We start from the raw sequence: 27,082 nt of genomic DNA on the forward strand, positions 1-27,082 counted from the left end.
TTTTTTTTTTTTTACTTCAGTCATTGTGTGATGCAGGGGTGCCCCTGTCTCAGTTGCCCCCAGACCCTGTAGAGAGGGCCAGCTGATAGGGTCGCCTACTGCTGACTTCTCATCAGGGGTGCCCCGTTTTAGTTGCCCCCAGACCCTGTGGAGGGGGCCAGCTGATAGGGTTGCCTACTGCTACCCTCCCGCTAAGCTTGAACAACCCCCAGACCTGATGGGAGGGGATCTGTTTGTGTTGGTGCTCGGAGGTATCATCTGATTAAGTTCTTTAAGGCACAGTATTATTATCATTGCAATTGTTTTTTTTAATTTTTTTTTTATGTATTTGTATATTTTTGTATTCGTTATTATTATCGTTGTCCTGAAGTCTACCCTTTTTTTAACCTTAGTGTTTAGAGATACACCACTGGACCACTGAGAGGATGGAGGCACCAGGAGGGGCTAGAAAGCATATTCAAAACGAAGGGAAAGAAGAAAACCAGAATAACTGAGGAATGATAAAATAAAAAAGAACAAAAAAAGTGGGTAATGGACCATATCAATTGTGTTCCAGTGTAGTGTGTTATTGAGTTATGTATTGATGACAGTAATATAAATAGTGCAGATCATGTTGTAGTAATAATAATGTAATTTGTCCAGATTGTTTGACTATGATTTGCTAGTGTATCATTTTAATTCGCATTATCTTGCCTTCTTCACCCCCCTCAACATACCACTAATACCAGAAAAAGAGAAAAATAATAATAATAATAATAATATTGAATAATGGTAAATAATAGAGATAATATCAATATTGGAAGCAATTGTTACAGGAGTGTACAGTAGTAATTATGATAATAATAGTAAAAAGAAGAAAAACAAACAGCAAAGGTTTGTTGGCACGGGGTGATAGCAGTAGTAATTATAATTATAAGAGAAACTGAAAATACATAAATAATGAATAAAACAAGGCAACCAAAGAAAAACAGACAATCATCTGGATTGGAGAAAGAGAAAATAAATAAAAGAAATGCATGAAAAATGAGAGTGGCTGTGATGAGAATTTATGATGATGAATATGATATGAATATAAGGGGGGAGAGAGGAAATAAATCAATAGATAGGTCATAATAAAATGGTGGCTAAGGACAATAATAATAATAATAGTAATAAAAAAAGATTACATTTGATGGTAAGAGGAAAATAAATTCATAAATAAGTTGTGATAGTTATACAGAGAGGAAACAAAAGGTTGTGTGTCTTTGTGTGTGTGTGTGTGTGTGTGTGTGTGTGTGTGTGTGTGTGTGTGTGTGTGTGTGTGTGTGTGTGTATTTATGTGTGTGTATTTGTGTAAGTGTGTGTGTGTGTGTGTTTATGTATGTGTGTGTGTGTATGTATTTGTATGAGTCTATATTTGTGGTAGTGAATATCAGGGGTTTGAACTATGTTGTTCGGGAAGTAGTGAGGTGAGGATTGGCTCCCAAGTTGTCAGAACTTGATGTGTTTTATTGTGGATGGATGCTGTAAGTTTTTCCATGGTGATGTGTTCGACAAAGAGGTCCATCCATACTGAGGTGTTTAGTTTTTTTCAGCTTTTCCAGTTGAGGAGGATTTCTTTCTTGGCGACAGTGAGCCCAATGAGTATTGTGTTTTTTTGGTTGTTGGGAAGTGTGATTGAAAGAGTGTTTCCTAGGATGCATAGTGAAGGGGAGAGTGGAACCCGGCAGTTCAGTATTGAAGAGAGTTTAGTTGTGATTTGTTTCCAGAATTGCTGTATGGGTGGGCAGTGCCAGATTGCATGAATGTAGTCATCCAGGGTGTTAGGGGGGCATACTGACCAGTTATTTGTATCAGAAAGTCCCATTTGATGTTTTTTCTTAAGTGTGATATGAGTTCTGTGGTTAATCTTATACTGAATTAGTTGGAGGTTAGGTTTATTTGTCATTGAGAAGGTATTGTTGGAGATTATGTTCCAGGTGTCATGGTCTATTGTTGTTGATAAATCTTTTTGTCGGTGTTTGGTGTTTTGTTTTGAAGAAAGTCTGGGTTGTTCCATATTGATGTGTTCTTACAGGGTGTGGGTGTTGTGTTCATTATTTTGTGGGCTTTCCACCATGCTGTTAGGGCTGTAGCAATGAGAGGATTTTTGAAGGAGTTATGACGTTTAATTTAAGTGCTGATAAATGGTAGGGTTGGGTATGTTTTTGCATTGTTCCTGTTCTATGTCTAGCCATGGGTGGGATTGTTCAGTGGGGTGTATCCATTTTGTTATGATTTGTAACTGGTTTGCCAGGAAGTAGTTATAAAAGTTTGGTGCATCTAGTCCTCCGGTATTTTTTTTAAGTGTGGTCAATTTTATTCTAGGTTTTTTGTTTTTCCAGTAAAATTTGGTTATTGTTGAGTTTAAGGAACTGAACCATGTGGGGGGTGGACATGCTGGGATCATAGAGAAAAGGTAATTTATTTTGGGAAGTATGGTCATTTTTGCGATTGCTATTCTTCCTATGAGTGATACCGGTAGATTCATCCATCTGGTCGTGTCGTCTTCTATATTTCTGATAAGTGGATTGAAATTCAATGGTATAAGTTCTGACAATTTGGGGGAGATATTGATGCCTAGGTATCTTATAGTTTCAGTGGTGGAGGGAATGGGTAGTGGTAGGGCTGCCGGGTTCCACCTCTTTACAGAGATTGGAAGCAGTGTCGATTTGGTCCAGTTTATTGAGTAATTAGAGATTTTGGAGTATTTTTTTTAAAAGATTCATTGTTTCTTGTAGTGAGATTTGTGGATTTTGTAGGTAGAGTATGATGTCGTCAGCATATAAACTTATCTTGTGGGTTACGTTGGGTGATTGTATACCTTTAATGAGATTATTCTGGCGGACTGCTGCAGCAAGTGGTTCAATGTATATTGCAAATAGAGAGGGAGAGAGTGGGCATCCTCGTCTTGTTCCTCTGTGCAGTGTGAAGCTTGATGACGTTAGACCGTTGACTGTGACTGTTGCTCTTGGTGAGTTGTATAGTGTTTTGACCCAGGTGATAAATGACTTTCCCAATCCAAATTTATGAAGTGTGGCAAGTAAAAATGTCCAGTTTACGCGGTCAAATGCTTTTTCGGCATCTAAAGAAGCTATTATTGTTTCTTCTGTGGTCTGTGTTGCTTGGTGAATTATGTTGAATAGTTTGCGTGTGTTATTGTTTGCGTGTCAGTATCTTTATCTGTATCTATATTACTGAGATGTTGGCGGTGTTCATATGTGAAGGGATTTTTCTGGAATTTATTCGATCTTCTGTCATTCTGATAAATAGTGGTGAAATGGTTGACCAGAAATGTCTATAAAACCCTTGGTTGTTTATGAAAGCACCTCAGTGTTGTGTGATCTGTCATCATAATGAACCTGCCCAGAATTTAAATGCTTGTGACTGGCCCGACTTAAAATCAGGTTTGATAGAAATTGCTCTGAATGGAAAGTCAACCTGATTTTGTTTTGAGCAGCTCACTCTGGAGCTACAACATGCTTTGTAGAGCATCTTGTAGACTATGATAGTAGCTTCTCTCCAGAACCTGTAAACATGTTTGTATATACTGTACATAAGACATGCTGCCCAACATAACAATACAGTCCAGTCATTACTACAGTGTGACTCTTGCAATTAAAAAGACGTTATCTCACACATTTCAAGTGACGAAAGACCTCCTGCTGTTTGTGTCATTTCACCATGCTGTGTGTCTGATAGTTCTTGGTCTTTTCACAATAATTGGCTGCAGCATACTGTCAGCTGCTGAAAGCATTTAGGTCACATTGGTCATGTTGATTCGGAGCAGCCACCAAATGACATCAGAGACATCATGTGGATCACTGTCTTAACCTCAGTGTGCTATGACCACATGGCCATAATTATTAAAATATGCCTTTGCCCTAATCTAAGAAGATGGAAATGATACCCTAAAGACACCAGTGAACTGCAGAGGCTTAAGTATGATGTAATCTGGCATTAGGTAGAAAATGAAAATGTTTGCAGGGAAGGACTTCAGACAGTGGCACTGATAGTAGGAGAGTTTATCGAGAGATCTTATGGTTCAGAAGTGACTACTGACTCTGTAACTCTGTACATCATATTACCACTTCTGTCAAACACGGTACACAGTGTTCAAACCATCAAAATATCTTTTTCTTCTCTCCTTTGCTGACAGACATGCTGTCAGAGCTTGTCATCATTACTGAGCTTACACCAAGTGGCGTCAAATCACCATTGGTTTAAATAAGTCTCATCTTAGATCCCTGCTGGGTCCTGTCGCAAATCCAGGAGATGACAGTTCTGGTTCCTGTGGCCTCCGGACTCTAATGAAAAGCTTTGTTGAAACATCTTCCGACAGGAGCCCAGCGGTGATGCAGATACACTTTCTGACCCCTGGTAACAGCATTAAAAGTCCCATTCAGCCTTTTTCTACCCGTTTGTATGGGTTCATTTGAATATATCTGATGTAAAGACAACATAAAAAATAACATTTTTCTACTACGTTTTTTTTTTTTTAATCCAGCTGAAGAGTAGAAATTACAGTTTTCCCCCCATGTTTTTCAGAGGCAATAATTGACTTGTTTTGCTCAACGTTGCGTGTTTCGTGGAAGAAGACACAGTGACTACCTCCAATGCAGATAAACACAGAAAATAGACACATCAGAGTGGACGTAGAAATTGTTTTTCTGTCAGCCTGCGTGCTCTATAACTCCAGGAATATGAAAGAGAGGCTCCCAAAAGCAAACACAAATAAGCTTTGGCCTGCAGGCTTGGTCACTGGGTTCAGTAAAATAGCTTCGCCTGAATCTTGGTTGGACTCAAAACACTTTTGCCTTTCAATTTTGTAACTCCCTTTGTTCAGTCTTGGGATTTATTTAGGTAGACTTCAACTGATCTTCGAACAGATTTTTGAATTACTGGCTGTAGCAGTAGGGTGCAGATTTGCTTTGACTGAACCCAAAGGGCTTCTGTTTCGTTTGGCCTGGAAGCACATATTCCATTTTGCTATAAGTAGCCTTCCTGACAAACTTGATTGGCCAGGCATGTGTGTAATTTCCATCATATCGGCTAACCGCAGCACCATGCTTCCTTTTTTATTTTCTCTGAGGATTAGAGGACAGTTGAAGTCATGTTGTAGAAATGTGCAAAACTCTTGGCATCACAATCTGATCATTACAGAGATCAGGGGTCAGATATATGTATTTATATCTTCTAACATAGAATTTACTGATGTTTTATATGGTGGGTCATTTACAGATTAGTTTGAAAAATCCTGTTTTGGCATGTTCTGTTGCAGAATTACTGTATTATAGTAAAAGGCCAGAAGTAAACCTACTTTATTCATTGAAATTAAATCGTCATCCTAATAAAAAGTCATGACTCCCTGTACAACAGACACAAATGCCAAAACAGAAACATGCAATATCATACACTCACACTTACAAAATAAAATTGCAAATGTCGATTTCACCTTGAGGTTTTCTAACAGCACTCGGTTACAAATTACCTGCACAAGTTCAATGAGAACTGCTGCTGATCCTGCAGATTATCTGTAAAGGAATTAGTGATACATGTCAGACGTAAGGACCCTGACGCATCCGACCGTAAATATAGCCACCAGTTTAGCTCAGCTGCTGCGGGTCAGAAAAATGGCTAACCTAGCTTGACTGACTCGACAGAAAATGTTACGAGTTGGTTTTAATTTCCGAACCAAAACAACACTTCAAAAGGCACTTAAACTATATAACCACTTTAACAAAGTGCCCTTTTAAAGTGCTATACAGGCGATTGTTTGTGTGTTCTTTGTTTAGACTGGAGAAGTGCAAAAATTAAAACACAGCACAACATCATGAATGCAAAACCCATGAAAGTGTGTTCTCTTGATCCAAACCATTGAATTTATCATGCACATGCATTTAAGCTTTAACTAATTTTATTATTTAATGTGATTTTCCTAATGTTACATGTCGAATATCTTCCATGGAAAAAAGTGGAACATTGTGATGAGACAAAAAACCTCTTTGAGAACATGAACTTTATTTGGTAAAAAGAATGACATGTAGCTTCCTCTTTGTGAAGTTCATTTCTTTGTGAAGTTTTTTTTTTTTTTACCATGTTTGTCTGTATTGGCAGCTGAAGAGAGACAGGAAGTGTTGTGAGGAGAAAGTGGGGGATGACGCAGTAAAAAATCGAAACCCACGGCCTCTGCAACACGTGCTCTAACCACTGAGCTACATCAGCATTCGAGGCATCTTAAATCTAAAGTATGACTTCTGGTTTACTTCCATTGTATTTTTTCCTCTTTTGTTAATGCTTAACACAGTATTTCTGTCTTCTAAAGGCAAAACAGCTTAAAGACGTGAAGATGTATTGTCAGGATTCAATAAGAAACTTTGACATTTGGACCTGTGTACTCGGCTGTCATAAAGAGTTAGCAGTGACCATTGATCAGGGGGTATTGGGTGTTCACTTTTTACAGCTTTGTTTACAATGGTCCCTGTGTAGTATGTCAGTGTCCTGGTAACTGAGGGACCAAACATAAATAGTAGGCTGTAAATGATAAAACACCTTAAAGTCATGAAGAGTGATAAAGACATAGACAGGCAGACAGAAATGACTAACGGTGTAGACAGTTTGCCGCCTGACTGCGTTTAGGTTTGTGTGTGTGTGTGTGTTGTGCCGCAAACAGTTATCACCGGTGACCATACCTCATTAAGGCTGTAACTCAGATCATTCAGACAGACGAGACATTATCTAATCTAATTTTGGTCGGCTGTTCATCCTCAAAACTATGATGTCTTTAGTCTTCTCTCCACGGTCCAAAAAGCAGCTATTTCAGCTCAAAGCTATACTCAACCAATATGTGTCCTTGTTTTTGGTCTTAGTGGCCTAATTGTTTGGGCAGTAAGCACTTTGGAATAAACGATTAATGTTACTTCATGGTACACTGAAGGAGCAAAGACAAAGTGATTAGGGACGTCAAGATATTAAAAAGCAATGAAGGGAAACAGCCAGTATTTACACTAGGGCTTCATTATTTCCATCGTTGATTAATCAAGCAACAACTGTCCTACCATAGTTGTTTGTTCATAGAAGGTATGAAATGAAATGAAGATTCACATTACACTCTGTTCAACAACAACACAACTCAATTGTATTTTATTTACCATGCGTGACAAAGAGAAGCAAAAAGCAGCATTGGAGAAGCTGCAGCTGCAACATGCAGATGTTTCTGCTTTTTAGAAGGATATACTGAATATATTGATTTTATTTAAACATAAATCAAGTCATTGTTGTGGCTTAACTGTATACAACTATGTATACTTTAGGATAAGGCTCCAGGGGTTACTCTAAGCAAAACACTACCTGCTAGGTGAACCTGTAGTGTATGTATTTATAAAGGCCCATCTAGGGACATTCATTGCAAATTAGCTGAGGCTATAGATGCTGTAGTGTGAGGCAACGGTTTACTTGCTCCATACAAAGCCTGAGCTTTTGTTTTAGGAGTGTATGGAAGGTGTGTTTGGAAATTCACATGTATGTTGAGTCACAATTCTGAACTTGAAGTGCGAGTAGTTTACAATGCCACTCCCACATGCAGCTACACACCAGGAAGAAACAAACTATTTACAGACTTGTAGGACTACCTTTAACACAAGTCTTACTTCATATAACAGGTTTGTTATTTACTTAAGTGTTCTTGAGTGATATACTAAGCCCCTACATGCTCTTGGGACCTTGGCTGGTATCTGACACTGACCCTCGACATCTTAAGCAAATATTATTCCCTTTACAGACCAGTTTTCTATTACAGATCAAATCGATTCCTGCTAATGTATGCACATCCACACCCAGTCAGCCTCCCTGAATATCATTGCTAAATGCTAACTAAAATTAAGTATTCAGATCGTGGAGGGAACTGGTGTCCTCGGGCATAATTTCCATTATGTGAGATTACGGGAAAAGAACGTTTGGATGATTTTAAGAGATCAACATGTTAATGTATAGGCCCATGCAGTGACACCGAAGTAAATGGCTACTCATGTATTCAAGGAAATAAAAAAAGAGTTCCCACCTTTAGTAATGGAAAACTGCTCCAGGGTAACAATATTGGATTTTGAAAATACAAAGCTACATGATTTTGCTTAAGAGTAAGGATTTTGAAATAAAAACAAAAATTCTGTCCCATTGATGCGTTACCTATAGGTTATATAAACGCTACCACTAGGCTCTGTTTGAGCTCCAGGACTGAAAGTACCAATTCTACCTATTCTACCACCTGGCCATTAATGACCCCCACAACCAAAACAGCATTGACACATTCAACTGGCCCAAGCTCCAGGATTGAAAATACCAATAGGCCTACTACTCATTTGGCCATTAATGACCACTACCAAACAACCCAAACATTATTGCCACTTTCAACAACCTGAGGATTAAGGTAAACATCTGTGGGGATCCTGTCATGATGTTTATGTTGCAGCCACCGCAGCCCATCTAGCTGAAGAGATTTTCTGGCACGACTTCACCAAACGACCAAGGTGCATGAATAGTGAATGACTTGAAGAGGTCAAAAAGGCTCCAGCAACACTATTATTATATGGGGTTCAGGTCCGATACCAGAACTTCAGTAGGCTATAAGACCAGAAATGCATCCTGCTTTATCATTGAAGGAAGCTTACCAACACTTTACCCCAGGGGTCTCCAACAGGTAGCTCGGGAGCTACTGGTAGCTCGCGTGCAGGTTTTCAGTAGCTCGCCTATAGGTTGACCGACTGTGTTAAAAATACAAATCTGACGACGGTAAATGCACCTCTTCCCACTATTCATATATTTGGCCCATAAAAACAAGTATGAAGTACTAATGTTTTCTTGGACATTGATGTGAATTTAAGATTATTGATGAGCATTGGCTTATTGCAATTTCACACATGTACAAACAGTAGCTTAATTCAGCTGAGCTATGTAAATAAATGCAAGCGATTTGATGCAAGTAGCCCTTGGTCACTTGGTCACATTTTTTTTGAAAGTAGCTCTCAGATGAAAAAAGGTTGGAGACCCCTGCTTTACCCTCTATGACCTTTTTGTTTCCCTAGATTGTTACCATCCTGTGGTAGCTGTGAACAGCATCCCAGTTCGATAAAAACACCATTTACATCACTAACACAGCATATCACTTTGGAAACATATTAAAGGATGTGTTTGTGAGCCGTTTTGGACACGCTTTTCATTGTAAGCCTCCTTCCCTATAGGTGTCACTGTAGTCAGCCATACCCCTCCTCTTCCACTCCTCCTCCTCCTCCTCCCATCCACCAAACCTCCGCGAAAGGGTGTGCGTTTTGAAGGTTGTATGAAGCTCAACACCACAACAGAAGTGAACACTCGCCACTTGGCTTGACAACCCCGGGACAAGCCTTTAGAAGCTGGGGCGGAACACACACCCCTTGGTCTTCCCCCCATCCTCCCTCTGAGCTGAGACGCCTCACTCAAGGTCTTGTCCTCCTGGGTGCACAGTGGACACACAGCATAGGCGGACAGTGACATCTAAAAAAAAGTTGAAATAGATACGATACACGGGCAAAATGCAATGTGGCAGCCCCGTGGCTTCTCTTCAAGGTCAGTATCTGAGCGTCGCCGCCGCCGCCTCACGGACGAGTATCTTGGGCAGTGAGGAGGAAGACGAGGCGTGGAGGGGATGCCGCCGTGTCTCGCTCGCCTCCAGCATCAACAGGGACATCTTTCACCGACAGGGACATTGAATACTCACCGACAAAGAAACTTGTGAAACACCGCGGCGAGAACAATTACAGAAGTTTCCTGTTTACAACACTATCATCTGTGCTGTCGAGACAAATTCACTCCCTCCTGCATTTAGACATTTCCTGCTCTCTCCCAGCGGACGGCCTGTGACGTATGGACTGTTCACCTGTACTACAAGAAGGACGCTGACGTGAAGCTGGCTTTCGTTACCTGACAGAATGGACACCTAAAGTCTGTGAAAATGTGTCATGTAACGAAGTTGTAACCAGTTTAGCTTGACACAACTTCCTCGAACTCGCTTGTGTGACTCCTGAGAAATAATTACATCGCTTTAAAGTTTTTTTTTTTTTTTTGTTTGTAGCCTACTTGGGGAAAAAAAAAAAAAAATGCCTTCGAGAGCAGGTCCACACAGCCCGGCCGGGGTCGGGAAGAGTTTACCTGAGAGGGGTCTTCTCCTCCTGCTGATGGTGTTTGTGTTTCTGGAGGGCTCCGTGCTTCCTCTCGGAGCTGCCAGCTCGCCGGATATCAGCCACAAGGAAAACGTAGACAATCACCAAGTGGCGGCCGTGGTACACAACAACACTAAAAAGGCTTTTCCTGTGCTCGACCTCGACTACAAGCACGTACAGACCCCCTTTGAAATCTCATTATGGGTGCTGCTCGCCTCTTTAATGAAATTAGGTGAGTATCATGTGGATGTCACATAGCAGCTATGTTGTGTTGTAGCACAACCAGCCTTTCCAGGAAATGCTATAGCTCTGTGTGGCCTGTGTTACAGGTGTAGTTTAGCAGTTCATGTGCACGTTTTCCTGCACATCAAAACAAACAGTCTGTTTTATCTGATTTAAATCACATGTTGAATGGAGGGCTGCCTGTTGGATGGTTATCAGAAAGATAGTATTCACCCTCAGACATGTAGTCTTCATTCATACTACAAGCATGTAGGCTAGATAAAGCTACTCACAGGCCTGCCATGACTGATTAAAAATCAAATCCTTTTACAGATAATATCTGACCACAAGGTCGAAACTGATGCATTTTTTTCTGTTTGTCAGGCCTACTATACGTTTAATGTAAAAAAAAAAAACTAAATTAAGAGTCAGAGGGAAATCTATTTTTCTTGTCACGCTGATTACTCATCAGACTTGTCAGCCTTTTCTGAAGGGGCTCTTTTGCTGCTGCTGTACTATCTTCCTGCTACAGTGATGACTAAGCAGCTTGATGCAGCAGGCAATATTTCAGACAGCAACTGTTGTGTAGCCGGGTCTCAACACAGGGGAACCTCCTGTCCTGCTCCACTATAATGTTTCACCAAAGCCTTGCAGCATTGTTGTCCGAGGACGTCTCAAAAAGTGGCCATGAAGTCTGAGCCGAGGCAGTTTTACGATTTTCTGAACGGAAACACTTTTGTTAAACTCTTAATTTCCCTCGTTGCGTCCTCAACTCTCTTCACTCCTTGCCGCTGTCTCAGTCCTTCGTTGCTTTGTGCTTGCCACAGAAGACTGCTTTTGTTGTCCCTTGCTATATATTTTTCTAAGAGCCAGCAGCTTGTCAGTGAGCATGCATCATCAGCAGTCTGTAGACATGGTAGGATACTTCACTATTTTGGCAAGAAGCCGAGGGTCTCAGGAGAGAGGGGAGCTGGAGAGGGACCACCTGGCTCCAGTGGCTCTCAGTTACAACGCAGCTCAAGGGCATGGTTTGAAATTGAGGGATGACGGTCAGGAGAGAGTTTAAGAAATGTTTGAAGTGTAGAAAGCAGTTGAGAGGCAATAAATGAGAGAGCTAGCAGCAGCAGCAGAAAAAGCAAACATTGGTGACCTTAAGCCTCTGATTATCCCCTGGCTGCTGAAAATGGGGGTAATTCAATGTGTCTGCTGCTACACTGCTCATCCTTGGACCAGAGTCTGATTCATGTTCGTAGCAACCCTAATAGCTTACGAGCCTGAAAGAATGTCCTCGGCCCATTTATCTCTTAAGCAACCCTGTCTCTGTGCTTTTCCTTCCTCATTTTCTTTTGTGAATTTATCATACCAAGTGCAAAAGCTTTTTTTTTTTTTAAATCAAAGCTTAGGGGATGCTATTTCCCTGAGAGCATGCTCTAAGTGGGAAAAGTCGTTGTATTTATCAGACATCCTCTATTTTGACCCCTGTAATAGGCTACCGACCAGTATTACACTGAAATAACTATTCTTTTTCAACCTTTTCATTACTATTCGTGGCAATGAAAGGCTCGTGTATAGTCATCATATAGTAATATAGTTTATTGACCCTGTGTTTAGAGGAAGGGTGTGTTTGAAAAGATCTGTTTAGTTTTAATCAGAAACAATGAGTGTTATCGAGTCAGGAATCTATATGACTTTGTCCTACATTCATTTTGTAAATATGTAGAAGCATGCAGTTAAATAATGATGTGAACACTGTAAAAGTAAAGGGTTGTAATTGTTATAGCTACATCAAACATTCAGCCGGCATAGACTTTCAGAATGACCTTCCAGTTAGCAATGACCTGATAGTATTTCATAGTAATACATGAGTGGGTGACATGACACACCTCTTGGTACTTAGTGTTTGTGGCTGTAAAGCCCCTCCCCTCCAATGAGTCTCCTTGTGACATGTCTGACAAGTCCAGTAAGTCTCACACATCCCATTTATTATTCACAACTGGGCAAACAATTTGGAGAGCTGGTGTATGTTACCCGAGTGTGACACTCCATGAAAGCCAATCACCATTACACACAGAGCTGCTGTTGTCTGAGTAGTTAACGTCATAGGAGTTGGGCTGAGACATGAAGTCAAGAGCAATATAAGAAAATCTGTTTTTCAGTTTGTTAATTTTAGATGCTTAAATATGTAGCTTGTCAAAAAGACTTCAAATATGAGAACATTTGGTTTCTATCAATATTAAGTGGACTGTAACATAACATTATCATCACAGATGATTTGGCCTAACACAGAGATATTGTAAAGTGAGTAAACCAGTTAGACTTCACGAGATGAGCTAGATTCAGTATTAGATAAAGCCCGGGCAATGATACAGCCTAAGCATACTTTTCTTGCAGCAATATAGTCTTAACCGTGTTCTCAGCAGCGCTCCCTTTTCACTACTGTTTGTGGAGGATGTTTTGTGCAGTGCAAATAAAGAACTGAACTAGCTGTTATCACATGCTTTGTTTATTGTTACAACGCCTTTTTCTAATTCAGTTAAATAATTAAAAGACAATAACTGTGCGCATGCTATTCTCACTACTTCTGTCAAGCACTTATAGTGAGCAGAAGGAGCGAAGTGGAAGATGTTTAACTTCAGCAGTCAGGCTATTTGTTGATTTGTGTTCTCGCAGTTTATTTCCCTCTAAATATTCCCAAAGATCCCATGTGTGTTATTAAGTACACGGTTCTGTATGTTCGACTTTTTTTTTTTTTGTCTATGTACCTACTGTTGATAAGAATTTCCTCTGAGGACAAATAAACTATCAATCAGTTTAGACCGCAGGAAGTGACATTAGTGAAAATGCAGAAGACTACGCTCATTCATCCCGGGGTCATCATGGGTTTAGAGAAGCCGAGAGGTTTTCAACTGAAACACAACCATGACTGGGAGTTTTAGTGCATATTATGAAATCATGTGCTGATAAAAGTGGCCGTCTGTCATTGTTGTATAGTAAGATACAGCACACATTCAGTCACAACCCACAATTGTACCTTTAGCACTCAAACTGTGATCACCCATCAGTGTTAAATCAAAGCTTGAAAATATGCAAATCTAATGTCAGATGCTATTTTTGTTGTGACTATTTCCCTTTTGTTCTTTCTGATTTTGCACCTGAGGGACTGAAAACCTGTTGGTCATGTTTCTTTGTAATTGTCAGACACTAATTTGTGACTCTTAATCAAGTATCGAAGAGCCATTATGTCTTGATTAAAACAATTCCAGGAATGCTGCACATGGCTAGCTTGACTGTTTGCCGAGTAAATGGTTCTCCAGGGGACATGCTCTATCGGGAACGGATTTCTTTGTCTTTAGTAAACAGTCGATAGCAAGAGACATTATCAGTACCACTGGACTGACCGGCAAACCCCCGGTTTAACATTTCTTCAACAGTATTCACCGCTCCTTGTACTTTCTACTGCAGTTACTCTAGTTTTAAACTCATTCACACAATGTGCCTTGATGAAATTGAAACTTGAAGGCCTGTTCCAGATTTAATATTAGATTACTGAAAAGTACTGGCCATGCTCGGACAAGACAAATAACTCTTGTGAGTAACTGAGTAAGTTTAATGAATACGTGTGTGTGTGTGTGTGTGTGTGTGTGTGTGTGTGTGTGTGTGTGTGTGTGTGTGTGTGTGTGTGTGTGTGTGTGTGTGTGTGTGTGTGTGTGTGTGTGTGTGTGTGTGTGTGTGTGTGTGTGTGTGTGTGTGTGTGTGTGTGTGTGTGTGTGTGTGTGTGTGTGTGTGTGTGTGTGTGTGTGTGTGTGTGTGTGTGTGTGTGTGTGTGTGTGTGTGTGTGTGTGTGTGTGTGTGTGTGTGTGTGTGTGTGTGTGTGTGTGTGTGTGTGTGTGTGTGTGTGTGTGTGTGTGTGTGTGTGTGTGGACTCCAAAGTGGCAGGATTTGGCAAACCTATTGAGAAGGATGGGACTTTAGTATTACCCTTATCGTTAAAGCCTTTGTGGGAAAGACTCCAGGTACATCATTAGAAATCACACCCTTGGCAGAGCTTCAATCAGTGTGTCATAAACTAAAGATATCTAATCTTTTATAACGTGTCATTTGTTTGAAGGCGATGCACAAATTTGTTCTCTTTGAAAGAAATGACACAACCCCTCTTCTTAAAAACAACTCAACCCCTCTTCCTAAAAAAAAAAACGGTCCTCGCCTCCTAGATACTTTCTTCTTATTATTCCACACAGACATTCAGATGCTCTAATCCCGAGAAGGCCTGAGTAGACATTTGACACCATCACTGACTAGTAGTACATTTAGTAACAAATACGATGTGATGTTTCTACTGGATGGGAACCCAGCCATGAAGGGAATCACCTGTGTGAGCCTGTAGAACTTTTACACAGATATGACATTAGGGATCATATAGAGGTACGCCAGCAGCACAACGTTATTAATACTTTACACCAACACTGGTCTTGCACAAGCAACTTGCAGAACACAATGATATGCATCATACAGTCAAGCAATGATTCACAAAGGCCTGTCTTTAATCTCAGCACAGTCGTAAAAAGATAAGCCCTTCATCGCTCTGAAATGAAAAGAGCTTCTTGACCTTCCTGTGAACATCGGGATTTTAAGTGTCAGTGGGCAGTTTTCGAGATTGGTGTATAGAAGCAGAAACCAATGAATGTACCATGGATTGCCTTCTTTAAGACATGTTTGAATGCTTTCTCTCTCCTGTGCTGGCTTCAACTGGCAGATTTGGGTGCCAGCGGTGTGCAATTAGTCACCTGGCAACAGGACACGGCTCCTGATCTTGAAGAGTGAGTACCAGGCTGTGTCGACACTCAGTACACAGTCTGGTCGTGAAAGAGCTGTAACCCTTTGCTGGTTTTTAATAACCTTGCTGCATTTAGGCTCTCAGGATGGAGTGCAGCAAGGACACAGCGCCTGCTATTATTGACAAGCAGCCAGGATGAACCGCCTTTTCTCTCAGCTCACAATTCCTGCCTTATGTTAGTCCACAAAATGTTTTTTCATTCATTGAGTTCACTGAGCATTTATCTCCTTCACACATATGTCTTGACAGCACTTATTGTTGAGTGCCACGAGTTATTCTTTGTACTTCCCTGCCCTACTTCTCCTTATCTTATCTATGGGAGTTTGGCTCTTCACTTGATAAGCACCATAATCAGAGTCCTGAAAGAAAAGATTTAAGAATGTGTGAGCTGTCACCACTTAGCCTTGCTTAACTCTTCAGGCTCTGCTGGCGCTGAGCCATATTGTCCTCAGGTCCTGGACCTGCTGAGAGATTCTTTTTTTAACAGTTAAAAGTGTCTGTACTGGTGCAGAAATGGCATCTGTCTCTCTTTGTCTTGCAGTCTTCACGTGTCCCTCCTGGTCACCCATGAATGATAATGGTCCATTTAGAGAGTCATTATTGCATCCAGCGTTTAGTTTGCCACTGCTGGAGGCACCTGCAGTAATCGGTTTAGTCCACCCTGTCATGACCTTTCCTGAAGGACTTCCTTTATCAAAGGTTTTGTAAAATTGTTTTCTCTGCAGAGCTTGGTCCTACCATCAGTTTAGTTATTCTCTGTCAGAGTATTCAAAACACCTTCCTGTAAGTTTTAAGGGCTTAGCAATAACTGAAAAAGGAGTCAATATCATCTGTATAGATATGTGATAATCTTTAACCAATGCTTATTGACATAACAGTTTTTATTCTTTAAAGTATAGATTTATAGATGATAGTTTATCTTTTGAATATCCAGGAAAGCTTGCCGATAAAATTCTCAAACCATATTTGAAACTGTTTTCTTTTGTAAGCTGGACCAATGACATCTTCTCATTTGGATTGCAGGCTCCTAAAATGGAATAAATCAAAATTGCATTGTGTCAGGGTTTGTTACATCACTGATATGTTTTCTTCAAAAAAAAAAAAAAATACATTCAATTGTATACCGCTAGTGAGTTGCTTAGTACTTTCACACTTTCCTGAAGTTTGTGCAATATTAACATTAACACATAGTCGGTATTTGTATATTGTATTTAATACACGGTTCTCAAAAAACCCTCACAATTTCTATCCATTGAATTAAATGGTTTAAGCAAATATTTTATTAGATTGAAATCTTGTGATTTTTTTTGCTAATCCTACACTTCTAACAATGTAAGGTGTCATGCTGTGGCAGCTTTTATGTGTTGTTACCTCCAAAGGCTTTGTGTCATTTTTATTGCTTGATTAAGTTTTTAATGCCAGCTCGTTGTGTGGCCTTTTTATGGATCATGAATTATAGAGTGAAAGCTGTGTGCTGAAAGTCCCCTTGCTCAAGTTCATTACTTAATGTCACACGGAAGAAGACTTATCTCAAGGGATCATGGGAGTCCTTTTCATCTAATAATAACCCTACTTTTGTTTCCCGTGTCGACCTCTGGAATCAGTTTTACTCGTTTCTGTTTGGCAGAGCTTTTAAGCTTGAGTTGTCTATTATTAGTAGAAGAAAACTTTGTATTTGACCAGACGGTCTCCCTGCACAGTGATCAACAGGAGATATACAATAGTATGTTGAAGTAGGCTGCTCCACAAGTGTTTGGGTGTTTGAATTTGTGAAACCCTGTCCACCACTTGAAGTACTCCCTGTCGACAGTGCTGGAAATAAACATGTGTTTCTAGTCAACTTGCTTATTTAAATTAAGTCGTAAAGAGCATTCCATTCCCTGTGATTTCCCAAGCACATGCTGTAGTCATGAGACACAGTTCTCAGATAGTAGCCTATTGGAAACTTTTAGTCTTTTTTTATCCTCCTAGCTGTATGGCTCTACAACCATTCAGCCTGATATCATACACACGTTATGTTTGCTCTGAAATGTCGAGCACAAGCCCCCTCCAGGTCTGACTTGTTAAAGTAAACCAGCTTTGTTTGCAGACCATGTTTCATGGATCCCACAAGGTTTCCGTATCCTGTGTTTCCAGCAGTTATCACAGAATATCTTTGTTAACCCACCAAGCATTCTTGGAGTTGTGGGTGGTGCCTGTTTTCTAATAAAGTGGTTTGGATATAGAGGAGCTCTCACTGCCTCTGAGATCTCACTGTGGGGGAAATGAGGTCTCCACAGACCAATAAAGATAAAGGCTTCTTCACTGTCTTCCCTCAGAGCTCCGGAGCTCTGGCTGCATGCAGCTGTAAAAGCCACAGACATGCGCTTGTTAGATTATGAGCTGAAACACTAATACTGTTGTCTTTACCCCTCCCCCAGCCTTAGATGTTCTCACAGAGAATACTTGAATTGATTTTGTATTTTATTAAAGGATAGACCCTTGACATGCATCATCTTATTTTTGAAGGGGATCCTAACACAAAGTAATTATGCATTACTACACAGACATACAAACAATTACACAAATACAGACACCTCCCTCTCTCGACGTCTCCCACCCTCACCCTCAGCTGTCTAACAAGACCTGATTAAGAAATAAGAGTACAACAGTATTAAGAGCAACAATAGAGCACTTTGTCTTTGGATTATTTGTAGTACAAGCAAACTGAAAAGCTATAAACTAACGAAAATCAAAAACAAGAACATGTTAGTTTGATAAAATAACATAAATGTGACCAGATGGCATGGAATGAAGCGATGGGTTTCAGAAGGGGGGGGGGGGGGGGGGGGTTATTACAATCTGAGGGAGCTTTATATCTAAATGATCTGCGACCAATTTCTTAATCAATTCTGGGGACAATGAAAAAGGGATGGTTCATGTGTCTGAGTGGATAATATACGAGGATGTTTATTGAACCAAGAACAGTTGAACAGTTGAACAGGGGTAAGTGTCTGAAGTGTTCTGGTAAACAATATCGGCAGGATGGAGGATAGGTCATATATGAATTGAGAGAAGATTCTTGTTCTTACCTGAAATGAAAAACAGTTTACTGAACGCTACATTTAGCCTAGATCGCTATGAATACGTTTAGTTATTAAATCAATATGTGGTTTGAAAGAGAGCTCAGGGTCGATCCTGAGTCCCAAATATTTGTCAAGGGGAGAATCTAACCGCTAAATGTTCCCATTCTGTGAAGACAGGGTCTTACAACTTCAAGTAATTAAATGAACAAGTATTAATTCCAAAATTTCCCAGTTTGAGATCAATAAAGTAATTCTATTCTATTCTAATAAATATCTGACTTTATTTACTTGCTGTGGTAATTCTTATCAAAGTCAAAAAGTCAAAGTCAACTTTATTGTCAATTCCAAAATATGCCAGACATACAGTGGAATCAAAATTGCGTTTGTCTCCGTCCCACGGTGCAATACAACCAAAATAAGGTAAAATAGATAAAATAAAATGAGGTAAAAGTAAGATAAATAATATTTACAGTAATAAATTCTAAATTGTGCAAAAGTTACAAAATGGTAAATAAAGTAAAATAAAATGTAAAGAAAAAGTAAACATGTGCAATATGTGCAGTAAACTGAGTGTACTTTTGAAAAGTTAGCTTCAGAGTTATTAGTCCAGAGTTCTTGGTGGCAGAGGGGGGGGGAAGGAAGAGAGGGGAGAGAGTTAAGCTTCCTGACAGCTTGGTGGAAGAAGCTGTTTCACAGTCTGGTGGAGCCGGCCCGCAGGCTGCGGCACCGTCTCCCCGATGGCAGGAGGCCGAAGAGGCTGTGTGAGGGTGGGTGGGGTCATGCACAATGCTGATTGCTTTGTGGGTGAGGCGGGTACCGTAGAGGTCCAGAAGAGAGGGGAGTGGGATACCGATAATCCGTTCAGCAGCCTTCACGGTGCAGCTCCCAAGCCACACAGTGATGCAGCTGGTCAGGATGCTCTCGATGGTGCCTCTGTAGAAGGAGCACGTGATGGATGGGGGGGCTCGTGCTCTCTTCAGCTTGCGGAGGAAGTAGAGGCGCTGCTGGGACTTCTTGGCCAGTGATGTGGTGTTGGTTGTCCAGGAGAGATCCTCACTGATGTGAACCCCCAGGAACTTGGTGCTGCTCATTCTCTCCACAGCAGCACCGTCGATGGTCAGTGGGGGTTTAGGAGTGGGGACTCTCCGGAAGTCGACAACAACCTCCTTGGTCTTGTCGACGTTCAGGAAGAGGTTGTTGTCTCTGCACCACGTGGGCCAGTTGGCTGACCTCCATCCTGTAGTGCGTCTCATCGTTGCTGAAGATGAGACCAACCGCTGTTGTGTCGTCCGCGAACTTCACAATGTGGTTGCTGCTGAAGGATGGAGCGCAGTCGTGGGTCAGCAGCGTGAAGGGCAGGGGGCTGAGCACACAACCTTGGGGGGCCCCAGTGCTCATGACGGTGGTTTTTGATGTGTTGCCGCCGACCCGCACTGTCTGAGGCCTCTCGCTGAGGAAGTCCAGCAGCCAGTTGCACAGGGAAGTGCTGAGCCCCAGCTGGTCCAGTTTGCAGATCAGCTGCTGAGGGATGATGGTGTTGAATGCTGAACTGAAGTCTATGAACGGCATTCTGACGTATGAGTTTTTGGTGTCCAGGTGGGTGAAGAGCAGAACAGATAGCATCCTCGGTGGATCTGTTACCTCTGTATGCAAACTGGTAGGGGTCCAGGGTGGCGGGGAGGGTGGATTTGATGTGGGCCATGACTAACCTTTCAAAGCACTTCATGACGATGGGGGTCAGTGCAACGGGTCGATAGTCATTGAAAGTGAGGGCTTCTTTGGAACGGGTATGATGGCGGTGGCTTTGAAGCACGACGGAACAGCAGCCTGACTCAGAGAAGCGTTGAAAATGTCTGTGAAGACATCTTTGAGCTCCTCTGCACAGTCCTTCAGCACAGGGATACACGCTCACACGCAGGCTGAATACTGTGACAAGGTCTACATCATAATAATGAGATTATTGGATATCATCATGGTGAGCGAAACCTGGCTGCAATGTTACAGATTAAGCCTCTTCAGTAGACTCAGTTTTGTAATTTCATGGGAGAAAATTCAGCATATCTCTGATGGAAAAAGCTCAAATGTAAGACACACACATAATACTCCTCAATGTCTGTGTGGTTGTTGTAGGTGGCTGCCTGCTTAAACATCTCCCAGTCTGTGGTATCAAAGCAGTCTTGTAGTGCAGCAGAGGCACCCTCTGGCCACACACGTACCTGCTTCAGAACTGGTTTGGTGACTTTAACCCTGGGTCTGTAAGCTGGCATTAGCATTACACTGATATGGTCAGAGTGGCCGATGTGGGGGAGGTGTGAAGCTTTGTAAGCACCTTTAACTGATGTGTAAATCATGTCCAGAATGTTACCTTCTCTTGTGAGAAAGGTCACATGTAACAGGGTCGCTGTTATCTCTCTCGGTTGATAGAAAGGACGGCACTTTATGATCATAAACTCCGCCAGCGGTGAACAGTGTTTACTAAGCATCACTGATGTAAACACAGACTCCACCACCTTTCTTCTTTCCTCCTTTCATAAGGATTCTGTCCGAACGGCAGCATGTGAATCGTTCAAGCTGAACGGCGGAGTCTGGGATGCGTTCGTTCAGCCATGTCTCTGTGAAAATGTACACGCAGCCGTCCCTCACGTCGCGGTGGGCAGCTCTCAGTAGCTCTATATGGTCCATTTTATTGTCCAGATCTTACATTTGCCAGTAGAAGAGTTGGAAGAGCGGACCTGTGTGGTATTTTAGCCAGTCTCGCTCTTATGCCTCCACGTTTACCTCGCTTTTGTTTCCGCTCGCACCGTTTACGTTTACGTCTCCTCTCCGGGGGGTAAACCGGCTCGCGAAGCAGTCCCAAAGTTTGAAGCTGTTGTCTCAGTGATTCGGGTAATAACTCCACAGAAAGGCTGTTACTGTTTAAGTCCAGTAAAAATCGACTATTTTTCCATAGTAAAACACGGAGAAAAGTCAAAAGAAAAGTTAGTAAAAGAAGAAAACACCGCTTTATCGGGAGAGAGAGGGAGCCGCTGCGACTGGTCGCGCCGCCAGCCAGTCACAATTGGCTTGAAAGCATTTATGCAAGATCTTACATAACCCTGTGCGATGTTTTACTAACTGGATATGAATTAGCTTGCTGTTCCAACATCCTCGTTGTGCAAACTGGAGCAGACCTGAGCGCCTTACCTGCCTTCCCCTCCACTCTTTGCACAAGAGGGAACACACCCCTGTGGCTAATGGGCCAGATGGTCCCTGCTCCATCCACCCTGTCCCCTTTTGTGCTTATTGATAGTTTAAAATGTGCTGCTGTTGCTGCTTTAATCCAAGCCTCCAACAGCACCATGGGCTCATATCCTGTGTGAATGTGTCTTTAAAATTGAAAACTCAAGTTATAGAGGTGGGTGGACTACATGTTTCAATGTTATGGCTGTAGCTCTGGGCGGATAGGGTAAAAGAACTTGTTGACATGGCTCAATTAACCCGTCAATCCATCTGTTTCTGTCTATTAATATAAACACCTACTCCAACTGCAAAGTCAGGTTTCATTGTGTCATTCATACGAGCATTATTTCCCAATGGGACATGTGATGTGAAGTTGGGTCTTTTTCTTACATTTGAGCTTTTTCCATCAGAGATATGCTGAATTTTCTCCCATGAAATTACAAAACTGAGTCTACTGAAGAGGCTTAATCTGTAACATTGCAGCCAGGTTTCGCTCACCATGATGATATCCAATAATCTCATTATTATGATGTAGACCTTGTCACAGTATTCAGCCTGCGTGTGAGCGTGTATCCCTGTGTGGTTCATATTTCTGTGTGTTTGTTTATGTCAGAGCAGCATATCATCGTCTGTGTGTCGCTGTAGTTTACTGTAAATACAGCCAAGGAAGACCTCCCACTATGGGACGCACGCTATTCTTTGAAGTCTCTGTTCACTATTTTTTGCAGAGTGGCTGCAGTTGTCATTTCATCTCACCGTGTATATGTGACCTTGTCTGTGTTTATAGTTTCACATAAGCACGCACTTATGACAATTTCTACAGAATTTCAGGTTGACTGACCCTAAATTCTTCCTGGGAACCAACCACTCACAACCGAAAGGGAAAGTCTCCCGCTGTCAGGTGCATGTATGCAAGAAACAAGATATGACGTTAAAAGAATGACAGGGAAGTGAAGCAATCCGAGTCTGATGCTAATGTGGGAGTTTTTGCGTTTAAATAAATTCAACAGCAACATATTTGCAATAGCAACAAAAGAGAAGAACATAAACATAATGAAGCAGATTCAACAGTCGTGTGAATACAGTCTATGGTTGTGCACCAGTTGCAGGATATCAACATCACCTACCCCTCCTTCTTGCTCACAGTGAATTTTCCTGAATAACTCTTGATGTATTCTCGCACATGCTCGTCCCCCGACTTCTCACGGAAAATGTACGAGGGGGCTTGCTGGAAGTGCCGAAGTCGGCGTGAAAAAGGTTGCTGTTTGCATTCACACATGCAGCTCTACCCAAAAGTTTGAGGAAGTTTTCACGATCATCATAAATGACATCCTCTTTAGGTCAAGTCTTATCCGTTGTGCATTTGTATGGCTATATTAAGCCTCGATGCTTGTTAAAGCTTAAGCATAAACAGAGATTCTGAGGACTCCTTTCACAGCTGCACGTGCTAAAAACATGTGAGCAATGCGGCCTCAAGCAATAGCAGATAATTGCATAAGGTTATTTCAGTTATGTGGAACTCATCCAAGATTGGATTTTGAGGTAAACGTGAGGACAAACGGACTCCAAAAGAGCTGAACTTTTATAGGCTTGTGTCATTCATGCATGTAAAATTGCAGCCTTGACTAGTTGTCATGTGAGCTCCGACCACAGTAGAGGTTTTGCATATAATTTCCATTTTTTCCTTGAGAATTCATAGGCCACGGTGTAAGCATTGTGTCACACCAGTATCTTCACAGCATACAAAACACGTATTTTGTCCTTTTTCCAGACAGCGGCTTCCAAACCAAAGAAAGCAGCGTGACCATGTGCTGAGAGTACCAGGTCGTTCTGCATGTAGATAAAAGTGGGAATAAGAAAATTAAGGCATGCAAGCTCTGACATGTCTGCACAGCCTATGTACAAATCAGAAGTTTAAACCCCTTTTTGCATTCCCCACAAACACGTACTGAACTGTCAATACAAGTGATCTTCATGTAAAACAGAATACTGATGTTACAGATGTGTGCAAACTCCACATACATCAGTGTGATTATTGAGAGACTTCTACACCTTCAGCTGCTGAATGTAAAGAATTTTTATTATCTAGGTGGTGCCAGCACTCACTGAAATATAGTATGTCCCATCCTACAGCTATTTGAATGGCACGTTAGCAAGTGTACACTTAACTTCTGCAGTCCCGCCTTCTTATGAGATGGGTACATTTCCACTTAATCTTGTCAAACACTCACAAAACGATAACAAAACCATTAAAGCCTGAATCAATGATTTTACAGATATGTCACTCCTTTATTGTTTATATTTGTGTTTTCCACTCCTGTGCATCTTATCCTTGTTTTCCATTTCTTTACCCAGGGTTCCACCTGATTCCTCGCCTGTCTGGTATTGTGCCAGAGAGCTGCCTGTTGATCACTGTGGGCCTGCTGGTGGGGGGGCTCATCAAACTAGCTGGAGAGCAGGTCCCCCCAGTGCTGGACTCCAGATTGTTCTTCCTCTGCCTGCTGCCTCCCATCATCCTGGATGCTGGCTACTTCCTGCCCATCCGAGCCTTCATGGACAACCTGGGCACTATCCTGATGTTTGCTGTCGTGGGGACCTTGTGGAACGCCTTCTTCATCGGGGGGCTTCTGTACGCCGTGTGTCAGATCCAACCAGCCAATCCAAATCCTCTCCACACGTTGGAGCTGCTGCCCTGCCTGCTGTTCGGCTCCATCGTCTCAGCTGTAGATCCTGTTGCTGTGCTGGCTGTGTTCGAAGAGATCCACATTAATGAACTGTTGCACATCCTGGTGTTTGGCGAGTCGCTGCTCAATGATGCGGTCACTGTGGTGAGTGAGAAAAACAAGGACATAGGGCACAATGAGGATGGTAGCAGACTTTTTGATTGTTTTTGTTGTGAGAGAAAGCGTTTATTGTTCCATCGATTGAAGGCGGATATTTTCAGAATCCCCAAGCAGACGTGCATCCATACATTTTATTTACTCTATTTTCCCTCGATTAGCAAATCATCTCCAGGAGTTTTCTCAAGGTCCTGACTTAATTCTCTCATTAACTCGAGATAACGCTTGTGGTTTTCTGGACATCTTCACTAACTTTCCTTCTTTTCTTGAGGACAACAAAGCTGGTTTAATGGTCACAATAAGCTGTCTATCTCATTAACTCGATATAATAAAGCTTGGTTTCTCGTGATAAAGCAGATAATCTCCAGGTGATCAAGAAATACAAAAACGAAAAAATAAGCTGGTCACTGCGATAGGCCAGACCATGAAATGCCCTCCTGTCATAGCCCACACTCATGAGGTAGGTTGTGCCTGTTTCTGTGTTTGTTTGGTACTTTGGCAACTCTAGGCGTTAGAGGCAAGTAAGTTGACTTCTCAAGAAAACAATCCAAATGGCTCTTTATCAAGGGAGTAATTAAAAAGTATTGATTCATGTCCACTTAGGGCTTTTGTAGTTGTCTGCCTCTTGACTAAAACAAAAAGTTTGTTGTTTATTTGATTCATGCCTGAAGCAACTCTGTGGTTAAGCATCACAGCAGGTTGTTCATCAATTGAAATAAAAAATGTTAATTCTGTTCTTGGAAGCTTTCATAAGTAAACCCAAGCTGTCAACACACTGATCCACTGACCATCCTGTCATCACTCGATTGTCCTCAGCCCACAGCACACGAGCTGTTAGCTAACAGCAATCATATAAAGTTACTATTGATGCTAGCAGTGCGTCAACTAGCACGGCATTACCCTTAAAGATGTTACTACTGTATAATACCGTAATATAATACTGTGATACTCTGCATGCTCATTCACCGAGGGCCATTGTCTGGAGCTCACATGTTCAGATGGAAACTAAGCTTCTATGCATGTTTAAAAAAGAGGATGACACTGCGCTGACATTGGCAGAGAAAGACCTGCCTGCCCTGTCTCTCTGCTGTCACTGGTGCTAGCGGAGAGAAAGAGAATGAGTGAGGGAGCCGCTGTCACTCTTTTCTCATGCAGCAAAGGGCCCGGGTTGAATTTGGACCTAGGCAGATGCAGTAGAGACTCAGGATTAATAATTGGTATATGTTGTGCCTCGAGAGCTACCAGGGTGCTCCTGTCTGTGCAGCTTTGAGAATAGCAGAGTTGTTCAGCCTAGGACCAATATGCAATCAGTCTGGCTTTACATAAAATCTACATCCGTACAGTGCAACACTTAAAGCCAGGGTTGGTGATTTTCGAAAACTAGTATGATTTTGAAAGTAGCATTCCCTCAGTGCTCCGTCTGCACCCACCCCCTCCCCCCTGTGCTCCTTCAAAAGCCACGCCCCCTCACTTACAGGCACGAGCGCCCTTGGTCCAGAAGAGGAGCTCGGCTCATGCTTTGAGTGTGGGCTCATGCATGCATGGGGTAGAGAACGAGCAGGGAGACAGGGAGGCGTGATTGGTTCATAAAAATGGTACCTCGTGCAGACACTGGTCGACGTTTTTACAGGCTTACAACAGCTACAGATGACGGATTTTCTTCGTTCCTTTTTCAGAGCACATGAGTTATTAATTTCTGTCAGGACCCAAAGACCATTTCAACCAAAATCTTAAAAAGTGCATCTGGAGGAAATGACCAACCCTGCCTTTAACAAAGGCTAGGCACAGATGTAAAGGGTTTACTGGCTGAATACTTTTGTAAAGAAAACAAGTCCCTTATTGTTTACTACCATAAAGTCTTCTCTTAAAAAGGCTGTCAACGATACACTGAACTGTGCTTTTTACATAATGATGACATGCTTTGTCACCGTATCACATGTGCTGTGAACTCCACCCTGTTTTCGGTGAATAGCTTGACCTGAGGCCAAATCTATTGTCATTGTGCTTCTCTCACTTGTTTTGTGTTCCTCTTTTCAAAACTTTTAGAGAATCAATACAGCCACCCATGTTTTCTCATATTATCATGTCATCATGATATCATCTTATTTTCTCCTCTCTCTCCCCCCCCCCTCCTAGGTGTTGTACCACCTGTTTGAGGAGTATTCAGGTCAAGGCACAGTGACAGTAATGGACTGCTTCCTGGGTGTCCTCTCCTTCCTGGTGGTTGCATTGGGCGGTGTTCTAGTGGGAGCCATCTACGGGATCCTGGCCGCCTTCACCTCTCGCTTCGCCTCCCACACGCGTGTCATCGAGCCACTCTTTGTCTTCGTGTACAGCTACATGGCCTACCTGTCTGCTGAGATGTTCCACCTGTCTGGAATCATGGCGTAAGTTTGGGGGACTGGTTATATATATATAGAGATTGAGAGAGAGAGAGAGCGTGGGAGACACCAGCAGAAAAAAAGAAATCACAATGTTCTGTATATGTTAATTGCTGTCACTCTCCCATCACCTCGTCTCATATTCCATAATAGTCGGTACGCTTACATGCGCTGCTCAAGCTTATTGCTCGATTGGGCCATTTAATTGGCCTCCTGTTCATGTCCCAGTACACAAGCAGTGTGGGAGAATCGATTTATTGATGGAGATATGTCAGACTCCACTAAGGTAGGTGGCTATATGCCTAATTTC

The 27,082-nt window shown here is 41.9% G+C and overlaps 1 protein-coding gene across 2 annotated transcripts in view; it reads left to right on the forward strand.

Annotated features, from left to right (window-relative positions):
- The first annotated feature begins 9,322 nt into the window (after window positions 1-9,322).
- The window catches only part of slc9a1a (solute carrier family 9 member A1a), a 38,080-nt gene continuing 20,320 nt past the window's right edge, over window positions 9,323-27,082 (forward strand). Inside the window, exons 1-3 of one of the 2 annotated variants that reach the window (XM_061050121.1) lie at window positions 9,323-10,443; window positions 23,907-24,379; window positions 26,528-26,778. In XM_061050121.1, the coding sequence (XP_060906104.1) occupies window positions 10,149-10,443; window positions 23,907-24,379; window positions 26,528-26,778 (1,019 nt within the window). In that variant the 5' untranslated portion in view covers window positions 9,323-10,148. The remainder of the gene's footprint in view (window positions 10,444-23,906; window positions 24,380-26,527; window positions 26,779-27,082) is intronic. The other variant, XM_061050122.1, reaches the window with a different exon arrangement.

Source organism: Labrus mixtus, chromosome 11 (assembly GCF_963584025.1).
Source record: "Labrus mixtus chromosome 11, fLabMix1.1, whole genome shotgun sequence".
Lineage (NCBI taxonomy): Eukaryota > Metazoa > Chordata > Actinopteri > Labriformes > Labridae > Labrus > Labrus mixtus.